General features: G+C 44.4%; 1 protein-coding gene across 16 annotated transcripts in view; it reads left to right on the top strand.

The window, feature by feature from the left end:
• Positions 1-15,831, top strand: part of Ablim1 (actin binding LIM protein 1) — a 287,439-nt gene that overhangs the window by 242,508 nt on the left and 29,100 nt on the right. For all 16 annotated transcript variants that reach the window (XM_013515787.1, XM_013515789.1, XM_013515788.1 and 13 more), the window contains 4 exons: positions 8,519-8,596; positions 9,275-9,430; positions 12,024-12,059; positions 14,112-14,241. In XM_013515787.1, the coding sequence (XP_013371241.1) occupies positions 8,519-8,596; positions 9,275-9,430; positions 12,024-12,059; positions 14,112-14,241 (400 nt within the window). The remainder of the gene's footprint in view (positions 1-8,518; positions 8,597-9,274; positions 9,431-12,023; positions 12,060-14,111; positions 14,242-15,831) is intronic.

The raw sequence follows: 15,831 nt of genomic DNA, 5'->3' as shown, positions 1-15,831 counted from the left end.
CTGGCATCCCTGCTGCCGGCTCAGGGCCGCAGCACAGAACTGTTTGCAGCCTCTGCGCCTGCGCCTGCCTCTGTGCCTGCCAGAGCTGCCCTGAGGATGAGAAAATTTCGTGTTCCTGTCTGTTTTTATTAAAACATCATGTTCTTTCTTTAAATGACTTGAAAGACAGAAGTATAGAACTGTAGAGTGGGAAGAGGCCATTTAGGTTCAGCCCCCTTGTTTGTCCACCTGTAGAATAAAGCCAGACAGGCGTAGCCGCGTCCTCAAAGCTAGACAGGCCCGACCCAGCAAGACGGCCACGAACTCTGGGCCTCGGGGCCTGGTGTTGGACCGCGGTGCTGGGATGCACCCCGGCTTGGACTTGTGTAGGATCTCCGTCCAATCAGTTTTAAAGCCCAGTCCCATTGGCAGAGTTCCCACACATAGCACAGTATGTCTCATGAACCCAGAGGAACAGGCCAGGATCATCCCTACTGCAAATGCAAGCTGCTCAAGCCTAGTGCCTGTACCTGGCAGGAAGTTGCTTTTTTGATTTTTTTTTTTTTTTCCAACAGTGTACTCTTAATTCAGTGTTAAATTTTGTTTCCCTGAGTCTATAGCCAAGAGATGTGTTTTCATGGCTTGAAGAAAGATGTCATCATCAAGTGTGAAATTGTTTTCTTTTGCCACAGACCCTTAAGAGATATGGAGGAGAGAGAAATGTGTTTTGAATAACCTCTCTCTTCCTGTCCTATTGTTCAAAGGAGACGCCTGATTCCCATTATCTAGCCATAAATATCAGTGAAGTCAGCTCTAGCTCCACCACAGAAAGTTGTACACAGCTTGGGACCTGGCAGAGAAAAGGTGCAATTTGACAAGGCCTCCCTTTCCCACTGGTGACAAGGAGTGAGGGGCGATGCACCAAGACTGCAGACAACACAGTCCTCAGCTCACAGAGGCTTTGATCTTTTAAGTCCTTTGACCTACACAGCAGCTCATCTTCACCACATAAAATTATGCACCTTTAGTGATCAGGCGATTTTACTCACCTCCTTGCAGGGACAGTCAGTACTCTGCGCCCCAGAAAAAAGCTGTCATTCTGCTGGAAGTGGAAGTTAAATTTATAGGAGGAAAGTTAGTCTATTATTTATGTTCAGAAGCCACTCCTTTGTATCTTCTGAGCTGCAGGTAAAATAAGATGAAAGCAGCTACCTAAGAAAAATGCACTCTGGTTTTACTTCTTTGGAAGTTTTTTGTGGGTTGCAGTGGTTTTGATCTCTAGGTAAAACTCCATACTAAGCATTTTTAATTCATTGTAGGCAGTGCACTTGGTATTCCCAAAATCAAGTTTTTAATAATCTGGAGTGGGTCGCCTGCCTTTGCTCTACAAAGGAGTTTTGAAGGCTAAAGCATAAGCTGACTTACCTACAAACTAGGCATGAGATATTTCTTTCTTTTGAAACTGACATTCTCATAATATAATGTATGTGCTTGTAGATCTGCAGCATACCAAAGAAATATCATGTGTATATATTCTTTAAAGGAGCTACTTTAGAGACCTGTGTCTACAGCAAGGAAGTCATGTTACGGGTTTAATCGTGTCACTACTGTTCGTACTGCTTTATTTCTAGTTTCACTTTACTTGGAGGTTTTCCCCTCCCAGGTGTTACTTTGCAGTTCCGCAGGCAGTCAGATGTAGAGGTGGTAAGACACCAGGCCTTTGGGTCACAATAAGGGCTGCCAGCAGCTTGTGAAAGAGCCTCTGCAAACAGCGTGTGTGTCCGGAGCCCTTCCTATTTCCTTTCCAAACACAAATCCTTTTTTCCAATGCATTTGGTCTCACTCTTTTCTTACATCTTACATCTGATGTGTGCAATTTTAAGATATTCCTTCTTCTGCAGCTGTTATCACCACCTTGTCTGGTGAACGTCCACAGAAACTCAAGGCAGGTACTGTCAACCCCAGCAGTACTTGGTAGAAGGTACTGGCCGCCCATGTTGTAGTGATCCTGTAGGTGTTCCCAAGATGGAGCCCATCTGGTGCTTTGCCTGTAGTTGCGCTCACCTTCCTAGAGCATGGCTTTGGATGAATGCAAACTAGATGAACGTAGTTGTCGCTTCCCTGCTCCTGCTGGGGGGGATAGGGCAGAGGCACAAAGAGTTTTCCAGGGCTCCCCAAGGGGCCATGGGCACCTATAATTGAAAATAAATGGAACATGACGTTTCTCCGCTTACTCATAGACAGAGCTCTGGTAAGTGTTTTGAATGGTCAGTATTTGAAGAGTGACAAGAACATCCAAAGATCCCCTTCAGTGAATCTTTCTGTGACCGGCTTCCAAATGGTAGGGCAGACTGACAAGTTCAAAGCTGACGGGGAAGAAACAATGAAAAGGTAGCTAGAGAGCTTCGAAAGGATTTCCTGAGAAAAACAAGGAGAGGTGTGCTTTTTCAACCAGCTACCTACTGACTAGTGATTAAATGCCTGTTTCTCTCTCTCTATTGAAATGAACCACTAGTCTTCTAGTGAACTGTCTTTGTTTGTGTTTTTTGTTTGTTTGATTGGGTTTTTGTTTTCTCTTTTGTATGTATATGGTACTGGGAATTGAACCCAGGGTTTCACGGCTTGCTGGGGAAGCACGCTGCCCCTGAGCTGCACTCACAGTCCTTTTTTATTTTGAGACAAGGTCTCACTAAGTTGCGCAAGCTGGCCTTGAACTTGTGAGCCTCCTGCCTCAGCCTCCTGAGTAGCTGAGATTACAGGTGTGTGCCAGAGCTTCCAGCACTGCCCCCTTTTTTTGAGAAATAAAAAGTTCATTGAAATGAAAAGCAAATATGGGAAGGTATGCTGGGGAAATAGATGTAGAGAAAAAGCACCCCTTCGTGAGGGGTTGAGTGAGGACCACACATCCAACTAGAAAGTTCTTAGTGAAGTGTCCCTTTCTTCCTGTCACCAATATGAGGGTTAAACCATTTGCCTAATCTTATTGGCAAAATACTTGGCAATATCCCAGCCATATATAATCTTTTATTTATTGACTTTGCCCTCTTCCTACTTCCACTCCACCTTACCAGTTGTTATTGTTCCCAAGGAGAACTTCAAAAGAAATAACTAAATTTTTCCATCTGTACTTTCAAGTTGGGTTTTTATTTTTAAAAAGGTGCTTATAGACAAGTTAGCAAATTGCATCTGCTTTTAACAGTTTATCATAGCTGTTAAACTTTGCTGTTGCCTTACTCCTGTAGGACAGAAGGGGACTAATGGTAGGAATAATATTTGAAGTCATCTCTGTATATATTTTATACCTGTAATATAGACAAGAGTAAATTTCTAACTCTTATGGAAAGTTCCAGAGACCTCTTGCCCATTGAGTCCATCAGTTCAGTTCATAATCACCAGGTCACTGTGGCCACCCTGGACATCTGAATGGGTGGAAATGGTAATTTAGGTTGAATAAGTACAACTGTACATGGAAATGTGGGCTATCTGTCTGTAGTGTTATTGCAGCCATGAAGGTGACATTATGATAAAGAAGGAACAGTCCATGGAATTTGAAAGGCAGGCCGCGTGGGAGTGAGTTCACACTTTGAAGTTGAGATGAGTTCCAGTTTTCTTTGCTCCTATGTATGTCAGAGGACAGCTCTGTGCCTCCTGAAGATACGCTAGTCCTAACAGCAAGTCATGTATCCATGTGGAACCCATAGCAGGAAGAATACAAGGGGTTCTTTTATTAAAAAATAAGATGTTAATTAAAAATTCAACATGTTTCCAATTGAATGTACAATTCTAAGTCTTCACGGTTAAAACCCCAAAGATAATTATTCAGCGTTAAAAAGTAATTTTACTACTTTCATAAGAGAGAGACCTCTAATCTCCACCAGTTGAGCAAATATCCTTGAGAAGCCATTAAGGACTATGGCAAAAAGCAGGCAGTTCCTATACACTGTTTAAACCTCACGCACGGTTCAAGAGGCAGCAGATCCAGAACTGTCCTGGTGGATAAAACAGGCCTGTGCAAAGTCACTGCCACCCAGAAGTGGAAGGGCAGTAATTACTGCAGTTAAGACAGGCAGGAAGTCACTATCGGCAAGAGGGTTCGGAGTCACTTCAGAGAGTTCTCAAGGAGGGGAAGGGTAGTTCTCAAGCCCTGGCAGACTCTGCTGCCCCGTGGACTGTGATAAATTGCTTCTCTGAGTCTTGGTGGGAGGAGTCCAAACACGATAGCCATGGAGAACAATAGCCAGCCTCCTCTGTGTCCTGCACATTTGAAAAGAATATTCTACCACGAGAAGCAAAGCACAAGCAATGCTGCCCTTTGTTAGCAGAAAATTAATAGCCGAGAAATGGTCTCATGTCAGATGTCTGAAAATACTGACCCCTCGCCTAGTACCTGGCAAAGTGCCTGGAGCTTGATAGGCATTACGCCATTTCACCCTACCAAGGACCAGTAGTTCGTGGTGATATTTTCGACCCTCCTTTATAAATGGAGAGCTGAGCTCAAGAAAGTTAAAAGAAAAACTCAATGCAACATCACACAAAACTGTTAGAGTGTGGATTTGAACTGAGTTATTTGACTCTGAAGCTAGCCTTTAACTCCCCTACTCCGTTTTCTACTATGTGTGATTGTGTTTTATCCTATTATTTTAATGTAGGCAGGAAGATACAGGTGGGCCACTGTAAGGAATTAGACAAGCAGGAATGTAGCTCAGCCCATCTGTAAGAAACCTACAGAAAGTTAAATGGTCAGAATGAAGCAAAAATAAACTAGGGGAAGTGGTGAGTTCAGTGAGAAAGAGCAGCTTCCAGTCAGGGTGGCACACACCCGGCATCCCTGTCCCTCGGGAGGCTGAGGCCTAACAGCCATTCTAAGCATGCTGGCAGATTTGGTGACCAGTGGACTTAACATGGAAAACTGTCCCACTGTAAAAATCTAAAGTATTTCTTTTGGAATCAAAGAAGTCAGGGGTGGGTATACACAAGTAGGGGGTGCTTTAGATCAGAAACCCTTTAAAGAATCAAATGGAGCTTAGCAAAAATTGATATTATTAAATAACCTCAAAAACCGTTAGCCCAACAGTGTTCTTAGCAAATAAACAAGAGGAGTGCTTTACAGAAACCTGCACAACTCACAGGATAAGGAGTCCAGGAGGAAGAGGGGAGGGGCTGAACCAAAACAGACTAGTTCAGCCGCAGGACCTTTCTTTCTGCGGAGTTCTGATCCCTGAAAGAGAACATAGGGGCCCCTCTCTGCGCATGCTCAGGTTGGTCTCAGCCGGATTCTTATTGGCGTGAACCACACCTTCAGAGCCCTCGGGGACATCGTTACTAGAAAGGTAGAAAGCGCCCCTCACCCACACTGATAAAAGCGGGGACGAGTAACATGCGAGGGGCGCCAAGGCTCCAACATGCACTTCGGCTTTTTGCGCCGTGTCCCAAATGCTGGTTAACGAGCACAGGCCCTTGTCATGGCAGCTTCAGTCACTGAAGACTTGTGCCCCTCCTGCAGCACACCGTCCCTTTCCCCACCTGCCCTGGAAGTAAGTAAAAATACTTCCGGTGATCTCGCATTCCTTTCAGCCACTGATCTCAATGCTTCCGTTGCTTTCACTCTCTTTGCCCTGTAGCTGTGTTGTTGGGAAACAAAGGAATGCACTTACCTTAGCATAGGGACACAGATGGAATGCAGGGGCAGAGTGCAGGGGCCTGGACCTCAGGTGTGTGGGTTCAAATCCTGACTCGCCCCATTTCTACCTCTGCAGCTCACAGCACTCATACTTCCTCATCTGTAAAGTGGGCTGATACCTATGTCATAGGGTTACTGAGCAGATTAATTGCAAGCAAAGCTAGGACATGGCCTGCCACAACCTAAGTGAAACATCGCTGCTGTTGATGACCCTGGGTTGATGCTGAAGAGGTTTCACTTTGATGTCACGTTTGGCAAATATTAGGTGCTGGCCACTTGGAACTGAATGACTAGCTGTATTTAATCATTACCCACAGACATGGATGGATATTGGTTCAGCTTTTGCAGGGAGTGGCATCTCTTTTGAAAGGAAGGTTGTGTTTTGATTAGGAAGATTAGCAAATGGTTGAAATTGGTCTTTTAAGTAGTGTTATATGAATCCCTTTCTGTTTCTCATATTGAGACTAGTTTATTACTGGAAAATAGTGATTCCAGTCACAATTGGAAGAAGACATATGTATCAGTCAGGGACAGATATAACACAAGATATTGAAATGTATAAGAAAGTACAAGTTTGGCTTACAACGGCCACAGAGTTGGATGAGGAAGCATGCAGAGGGTGTCTGCACACTGGAGATTGAAGAGCCCTGTCCCAGGCCTGGAGCTCACTGCAGTGTCCGTGCAAGTCTGTACCAGGAGGCTGATGGGTCTGTGACAGAATGGTGAAGAATCTACATCGAAGGCCAAAGAGTCCACACCGGAAGGCTGAAGAGTCCCAGGCAGAAGCCAAACAGTGTGTACCATAAGCCAGGAGATGACCAAGCTGAGGGCAAAGACTAGAGCGCCTCAGAAGAACCAGCAAGCAGTCCTTCCTCATTTCCCTTTTATTGTATGCAGCCTACCAGCCCTGAGGGGGCGGGTGGTCCTCTACGCCCACACCATCTCTGTGCCTTCCTCTTGCACAGGCTCAGGATGAATACAAAGTAAGGACCCGAGTCACATAGTTAACCTGCTAAACTTCTCAAGTTGACGCAATGAACAACATCATAGAGCAGTAAGCGCATGTTCTTTTCACCCCAGGATGTAGAACTGCTGAGTCACTTAGTTAAGCTTCCAGACTCCTCAAGTTGACACAGTGTATTGACCATAACAACCTCCAGGGGAGGAAGGCCCAAACAGTGGGCCAGATGCAGCAACACCTGAACACATGTGATTTCTTCCCCTGCCACCCACCCAGGTATCCCTGAGATGCCTGACACATTGGCCAGGGATGATTAATCGCAATCCTCTGGCAAGGGCTTGATTTGAAAGTGAGTCTAACCGCTGCCTGCCTCACACTGGCCAGATGTGTGTGTTCATTGTGTTCAGGTGTGAATTACTCAGTGATGCTACACCTGTGTCTCAGGTGTTCTTTTGGCTCAATTATACTCACATTCAAGGAGTCCTGTCAGTCCTAAAGAGAGAGCTCCCTGTTCCTGTAGCAGTACTATAAGTTGAACTCTTCAGGGAATAGCTGCACTGACATGAGGAAGTCTTCTAAAACTAGGCCTTGGGTTTTCTCTGGAGAGCTTTCCAGAGTATGCCCAGCAGGGATGGGAGGCAGTTGATCCTAGTTTGTACATTTCCCTCCCATCTCACTGGTAAAACCAGCGCTCACTCTCATGGTTTTCCAAGTATTATTATGAAATTCAGTTACTTCCATCTTGTCAGAGGCTCCCCACCACCCTGCCCTTGGTGACCCCGCGTGGCTAAGCTCACAGCATCAGTCAAGTACAAATAAACTGCAGTTTATTCACTCCGTTTCTGCCTCCTGTGCAAAGCACGGGTACATGCAGCAGTGAAAAACACTCTGAGGGCAGAGATCACAACCAGAGTGTATGAAGGGGACAGACACGCTGCAAGAAAACCAGTAAATACATCGTTGTGCAGTCCTACTCATGAAGGGAAAAAAAATAAGAATGACACAGCGAGAGAGAACTCACTCTTGGGGGCTGAAGATCAGGGAGGGCTCTCTGAGAAGGTGATACTTAAGCCGTGATTGAAGAAGGAGAAACAATCAAAGAGGGGAAGCTGGGTTAAGAGCCTCTGAGGCGGAGAGAGGCCAGGAGGAGACCCCGGAGGCAGGGGGGCTGTGCACCTTGTCCTGCAAACTGATGGGTGATAAGGAACAAGGGGGGAAACAAAAGCAGGGACGGGGTTCCCAGGCCGGGGGTTTATTCTTCTATTCTTAGTGGACGCTGAAGCCAAAGGCAGGATATTGACAGACAAGTTGTTCTTTTTTTTTTTCTTTGTCTTTTTGAGACAGGGTCTTGCTATGCAGTTCAGGCTGGCCTTGAGCTCACTTTGTAGCCCAGGCTGGTCTTGAACTTGCAATGATCCTCCTGCCTCAGCCTCCCGAGTGCTGGTATTGCAAGTGTGCGCCACCACACCTGGCTCAAGACAAGTTGTTCTTAGCAGATCTCTCTTCAAAGACCCACTGGGCATCAGAGGGGAGAGAGGATCTGAAGAAGGCGGGGTCTTGAGAACTGGAACCACGGGAGGCCGCTGCATGGTCCCGAGCAGCAGAGGCGGTGACAGTTGCTGGGGCTGGTGTGCAGGAATGGAAATGGATAGCCTGGAGACACGCTTAAGGGGCTGCGGGTACGGGACCAAGGGAGCCTCAAATGCACTTTCAAAGCCAAACGCCACAGCTGGCTTTCATGGCCTTTCCTTCTGGGTTGTGTTTTGGTTTCATGTGACACAGGTCACAGAGCTCTCCTTTTTAACTAGCTTAGTTTTTTTAGTAAAACATAGGGACCCACGTCACTCTTGATTCCAAAGCCTTTGTCTGGACTCTGACCAGTGACGTTTATTTTACAGCCTACCAGGACCTCCTCTGAAAGTATTTATTCTAGACCCGGGTCCAGCATCCCTGGCTCACCGGGCCATACTATCTATGTAAGTATCTGCTTCTGGGAGGGACGCTTCTAGGGCAGGTGGGTTTGAGAATTGGAATAATTGGATGGATGATAGAAGCTATTCCAAAATGATTTCTAATTGTTATGGAATCCAGTTTTCATTTTTGTGCATCAGTTGTCTCAATCATGTCTTCCTTCAGGTAATTAAATTTATATATGGTCATCTCACCAAAAGATGACCTCAAAATACAGTAGTATGAAGCAAGACTTAAATTATTGTACCTAATTGCATATAGACACCTGGGGTTCATTATACATTTATAAGACTACTACTGGCTACTCTTAAATCCTGACATAAAGGTATTTAACTGCTTCATTAAATATGCCGTTCTTGTTTTTAGCCATCCGGGAGGATTTTTTGACCACCTGTTTGAGATTTCTTTCTTCAGTATAATTTCAGAGAGTATCCTTAATATTTACACATTTCTCTAGTTAATGAGCTCTCTACATACTTTCTCTTAAGCTTTTGATAATCTTAAAAAGTAATTGACAGGTGATGTACATTGGCAGTTTTCTGAAGAGTATGACCATGCTAAGCCTGGTGTTCTGGTTTGTTTTAAAGGTCTTCACATTTTAAACAAGACTTTAAAAGCACTCGCATAGTTTCTCAGAGAAATAAGACTGCAGAGTAACTTTTCTCTCTGTTCAACTTTAACAGGCAAAAGTAGACAATGAAATCCTGGATTACAAAGACCTAGCAGCCATTCCCAAGGTCAAGGCAATCTATGACATCGAGCGTCCAGACCTCATTACTTATGAGCCTTTCTACACTTCGGGCTACGATGACAAACAGGAGAGGCAGAGCCTTGGAGAGGTAATCAGTCTCCAGTGGTTGTGACAGCTCACTTTCGTTTTCATCCTGTGTGTAGCATTTAAATCAGTCTTTCTATCGCCTACTATTTGCAGATTTCCATACCAGGTTCTTTAAAGTATTCAAAAACCTATCACATGACTACAGCCCTGAGGGAGGTCCAAAAGGGGGGTGGAGTCTGCTAACTGCACATAAAGCAATGGTGACGGCTCAGTCAGGTGTGAAATAATTGGGCCTTATGCTAAGATGATGCTGAAACTGACAGGGGAAGGAGGGTGTTCTGGGGTCTCGGTCTTGACCTAAGTTGGCAGTATATTTGTGGAGATCATGGAGAGAAAGAACATACCCCCTACATATTGGTAGCTGCCGTGTTCAGCAGTTTAATGCAATTAGAATGTTCCAGAAAAGAAAAATTGGAATGGACCAGTAGTATAGCGCAGTGGTAAGAGCAAGGGTTATGGAATCAAATTACCTGGCTCAGCCCAGGGGTCACCATGCTTGTAAATGCTTAGCAGATGACAGCTGCTGCAGTTGTTACCTGTCCTCTCGGGGCTGGTCTGTGCTCAGCCTGTGCACCCCTCCGCGGCTGGACAAGAGCTTCTCTGGCCCTTTGGCTCCCTTCCCAGGGAGGGGAGGCTGGGGATCCCCCACTGTTAACCTCCTACCCAGGTCTCTTGGGCTCTGGTCTGTTTCCCCCATCTATTGAACCCATTCTGCTTTCTTCCCCTTTCGCTTTTTATTCTTGTGATGCTAGGGGTTAACCCCAGAGCCTCAAGCAGGCCAGGCACATGCGCTATTAGCCCAGCCCCCTCTTTCATTTTAAAACTGGAATCATCTATAGACAGACTCAATTCCATTGAGAGAGGTGTTACCCAGGTAATGGACTCTATTCAGCCATTCAGCCAAGATGAAGCCTAAAGTATCACAGTGCTTCTCAGGCTTAATGAGATGAAGAAAAGGCATGAAAATATGAATCTATTTCATTTGTTCTCTGCTGTATACATATAATATTGGTTGGTTTATGATTATGTTTATTTATAATTATATAGTATTCTCTTTGTTTCTTTTGCGATCTGGGGATATTCCAAAGCATAGCTCTGGGAAGTGAGATTCATTTTCATGTAGTGCCACCTAGTGGTGCGTGTGCTATACTGCATCTCTGGCAGCTCACAGTCAACACTTGTTACAGTCATAACCTGAAAAAGTGACCTGTGTTTTTCTTGATGCATGGAGAATATCCCTTTGGAGCAGAAATCTGACATATTAGTGAGCTCAGTCCTCAACATGTGGATCTGGCAACAAAGTAAACACTACAAACTATTCTATTGCTGTATTTATTCTATTAGTTATTAAAACCCCTTTTATAGAATCCATCTATGGCCATTTTAGAGACACAGGAGGAGTAAACTTAAAGCTCTGTGTTGCCATCCATGCCTTCAGAAGGCTTGAGTGGGCTGGATCCACAAGCGCACCTTCAGAGCAGGGGCACAGCTGGCTCCTGCCCGCAGCAGGAGATGCCCCAGAGACCGGCCACAGTGCGGAGTGCAAGAGAGTCTGCCAGCTGAATGCAAATTCTAAAACTAAGAGATCTGTCCCTGGAGGTGTTCCCCAGAATTCTCTGTCTGGGTTGCATTTCTAGTTGAGAGGACTTTGCATTATAATCATCGTTATAAACATTTCACTTAGAAAATATTCATTGAGCATCTAACATGTAAGAACAACTCGTATCACTGGCGAACAGAGTTAAAAATGAAGTCTTACTAACCCTTGCGGAGCTTGCAGCGCCATGAGGGAGACAGTAAATAAACAGATCTATCACAGAATTCCATAGGGAGGTAGTGCTATGGTGAAAAATACAGCCAAGTACGAAGACAGCATGCTGGTGTGGGTTCGCTTCTTTAAATAGGAGGGTCACAGAAGGCACTGTGTGAAGGGGTGTTTGAACGGAGACCTCACTCAGGGTAGGGTGGGAGCCCTGAAGGTGTCTCAGGGAAGGAATGGGCTGTGGAGGAGACAGCAAGTGCAGAGGCCCTGAGGCGACACAGGGTTTGGCCTGTGATGGCCCCAAGGCAGCCTGTGGCCTGGAAGATGGAAGGTGGGAGGGGCGGGAGGTGAGGTTGATGAGGGATCCAGGAGGCGACACTGGGCGTGTGCCGTCACACCTGCCATATAAACTATATTACAGTGACCGCTGTGCGTACAGTTTAAAAACTACATTTGCAGAATCCTATGTCTCTGTAGATGCTGAAACTCACAGCAGTAAGCTGAGCATAGTCAAATTACACAGGGGAAAGTAGTTCCAATTTATCCCATGTGGTCACCTAGGACATCAATATATTTATTAAATTAACAACACTATTGACACTGTTATTTACTAAAACTGTGGTTCTTAGGCAGAAATGTGCACCAGAATCTCCAGGAACTGTGTCAAAATTTAGCATCGGCCCACTCCACACTAACCCTCAGGACAGGGGCAGGCAGCGGGTGCCAGCGTGTATGTGCAGGCCGCTGTTTCCAGCTGATTCTGATGATCAAGTCTAATTAAACGAATAAAGAGTTCGCACACCGTGACTTTGAGTTCTCTCTTTTGTTGCAGTCTCCACGGACTTTGTCTCCTACTCCATCAGCAGAAGTGAGTACCATCTAATGAGTGGAATTGGGGAGTTGCTTGGACTTGGCCTGGTTTGGAATTTTTGAAAAAGGGCATCACACAACACCAAGCAGAAATACTAAGACCTTACAATGGATGCGGGGGTTACTTTTGTAAGATAGGACTGTAAGACAGCAGTACATTTCTTTCTGTAGAAGTGGTCTCCCATAACCTGAGCCCGGGCCTCTGAAGTGGTGGGGACAATATCTGCCTGGACTGAAGCCGCTGTCTGGTGTAGGGCTCTCTGCCCTTGTCTACACTTAATTGATCTGAGCCCTAACAAATTAGCTTATCTGAAATGGTGAACAGTGGTCCTAATGCAATCCATAAACAGAACTTTTTTGGGGGGGGTACAAGGATTGAACCCTGGACCACTGGGGTTCAATGTCCAGACCTTCACATTGGGCTGCATGCCTGGATTTTTTTTTTTTTTTTTTGAGATAAAGTATCATTGAGTAGCTAAATTGCCTCCACTGAGCTCAAACTTGAGATCCTCCTGCCTCAGCTTCCCAGACTACTAGGATTAGAAGCATGCCCCATGATACCTGACTCAGAACTTTTTTCATGGATATTTACTCAGGATGGTATAAAATTAGTTGTCTGACCTAAAAGCCAAGAAGCTGTCTAGGTACTCCATTATAAAACTAGGCTAATCTAGGGATTCTGTGTAATTTGAAATAGGAAAAATCCACAATATTCCCATAGTTTATGGCTGAGTGCTATGAATAATTAATTTCTGTTACCATGCTAATAATTTACAGCTGAAGTTGGGAAGCATTAATTTCTCTTATTGACCAATTGTAAGGATGAGGCACATCACTTGCAGACTTCTTGTTTTGTTATCATTCGATTTATTAAGGCAATGTAAGGATAAAGCTAAAGTGCCCTTGCTCCTTGCTTTTAGATTTTACAAAGCTGTGGTTAATGAGGTTTTATTTTATCTATTTTTTTTTGGTACTGGAATCAAACTCAGGCGCTTGAGCTTGCCAGGCAGGCACTGTGCCACTGAGCTATAACCCTAGCTCAGTGAGGTTTTAATGTAGTCATTATTTGTGCAATCTTTCAAAATCTTTTTTAATTGTGCTAATAGAAACTTCACAGCACAACAGATTCCTCAAATATAAAATATTCATTGTATTCTTCTGATTTTGATGGTTTAATATGGTTGGGGTTTTTGTGCCTATTACCTAATACCTCCTTTTCCGGGTTAGACATAAGCAATATACTAGTGCTATCATTAAATTCCACTGAATTATGATTTGTCATAATTTAATTATTCTCCAACTTGTTGGCTGTAGTATCCATTTTTGCCTTTATGAATACTGGTATTATAAAAGTCTTTGAATAAATTATTCTTCTTAAGGGCTGGGGAATATAGCTCAGGGGCACAGAGCCTCCTGGCAAGCATGAGGTCCTGAGTTTGATTCCCAGTCCCAAAAAAGAGAGATCATTTTAAATTATTTTCTTAGCCTGTGTTTTCCAAGGTAAGAATTTTAATTACTGGCCATAAATCAACTACGAACTTGTTCTCTGGGAACAAAATGTCACCAGATCAGTATTCTAGGTGCTGTGGGTTGGTGGTCAGAGTCACGGGCAGGAGTAGCATCAGGATGCCAGTTCTGAAGTGAACCCCACCTGTCCTAGCCATGCACCTGGTGGGAGTCTGTGACCAGCATGGAGCCTGTGTCTACTTCAGGAAGGGACTGACATGCACACCTGATATAGGTGGACATACTTTGTAAAGCTGGAAAACACATATAAATGTGCTCATTGGAATTACCTCTTCCTACAGTTCTGTGAGGATTGGAATTTATAATTTTACATCTTAAAATTTTAGATCCAAGGACTGTGAAACCAAAATGCATTAGCCACCGAATGCTGGCAAAGTGTACATATTTATGAAACTCACCCCCCCTATAAAAACAAACAGGTAGACATGATCACTTCTCAGCAGAGTTGTGGGTTAGGTTTTGCTGGGAAATGCTACAGGTCTGATGTGTTTTGTGCTCACAGTTTCTCATACTTTATCTGCAGGGCTACCAGGATGTTCGGGATCGGATGATCCACCGGTCCACCAGCCAGGGCTCCATCAACTCCCCGGTGTACAGCCGCCACAGTTACACTCCGACCACATCACGCTCACCCCAGCATTTCCACAGACCTGGTAAGGGCTGCTCTTCCTGGGTTCTACTCCACGTCATGAGCTGCATCTCGGTGTGTCTTTCCCCCCTCTACTGATAGCTTATTGAAAAATCTGACTGCTAATATTTCTACCCCACTCCTAGAACAAAATGAGAATTGGTATCCAGTTGTATTTTGTATTACAGCTTTCCTGAAATATCAGTCCTGCTGTGGCTATTTTGATTTTAATTGATTAAAAAACACTTAGTGAAGTACTGGAAGCAAAGGAGATTTTTTTTCCCCTTACTGGACATGTCATCACTTTGAGACTTAAAATGAAGATTTCCAAAGGAAAAAATTGTATGTCCTTTTTAGGCAGCTCAATATAATCTAAAATCCAATATTAGCCATTTGTTGACCAGTTTATAATACCCTTGTCCGCGGGCCAGGGATATAGCTCAGCAGCACAGCACCTTGCTTAGCAAGCACAAGGTCCTGAGTTCGATTCCCTCTACAAAAATATATACATATAATACCCCTATCCAGACACAAGGGTTACTAAGCATGCTCAGTTAAGGAGCTTCTAGAAGGAAGACTTGGGATTGTACTAGGTAACTTCTGAGGTAACTTCCAGCCCCAGGATTTTGAATTAGATTTGGGAAACGTAAAAACCTCAAGGATGGACTGCCATCAAGAATATCACATAGTTAGGAGATGTCAGTTGACCATTATCTGCAGAGAATTTCACCCCTGTGACCCTTAGTGCGGTCATGTGTGTGTGTGCAGCAGATGGATGAAGTGCCCCTGCAGATCCAGGATTTCTTCAGAAACCATCCTACGAGAGATTTTGGCCTCTAAACAAACTTGGTAATGATATACCTCTCTGAAGACTTCATTGTAAGCTTCTTGCTTCAGGCCAGCTTGATGAGCACAGATTCATTCAGTGTTAACTTTTTAACAAAATGTACAGGAAGTAAAACAGAAGAAATTAACGATGTAAACAAGGCTACAATGTTCTCCTTAAAGTCATGGATTTAACACAAACGATTGAAGATATAGTATCCTTCAGTAATGTATCTGTTTCTCCAGCTGTACACATATATATATTCATTAGTATCTACTGGATTATATTAAATCAAAGTTTTCAGGATATTTCCTTCTTTTTAATGCACGCCTATACTCATTTTATTCATGCCCAGACATGGGTCCCAGTTTAAGCCACCATCTCTCTCAGTGATAGAAATGCTTATACCACCGCCACATGTGTGTCCATCTGCTGAGATCACTGAGTCCCCACCCCTTAGAGTGGGTGGGCTACAGGGACACTTCCCGAGACCCCTTAACAGAGAGAGAGTGGCCGACCAGCCACAGTGCTTCTCCTAAAAGCTCCTGTCCTTAGTGAGCAGTAGGAAGTTCTTATCCCTTCCAGTCATGGTTCTGAAGCCAGGGGAGTGTTCAGAACTCTCCTTTCGTATTCATCTTACATATATTCAGACACCATGTGTTTAGGCTTTACAGTAATTTTTGAGGCCTACCCTTCCAAAACAGAACTTGCATCCTACTTGTGATCCCAAAGGGTCAGCCACTAAATTCTGAATACCAGACGGCAGCTTCCATCCTCTGGGTCTGAGTT

This window comes from Chinchilla lanigera, unplaced genomic scaffold, assembly GCF_000276665.1.
Source record: "Chinchilla lanigera isolate Chin_1 unplaced genomic scaffold, ChiLan1.0 scaffold00030, whole genome shotgun sequence".
Taxonomy (NCBI): domain Eukaryota; kingdom Metazoa; phylum Chordata; class Mammalia; order Rodentia; family Chinchillidae; genus Chinchilla; species Chinchilla lanigera.
Note: the sequence above shows the minus strand (reverse complement) of the source record. Positions and strands in the feature narration are given on the sequence as shown.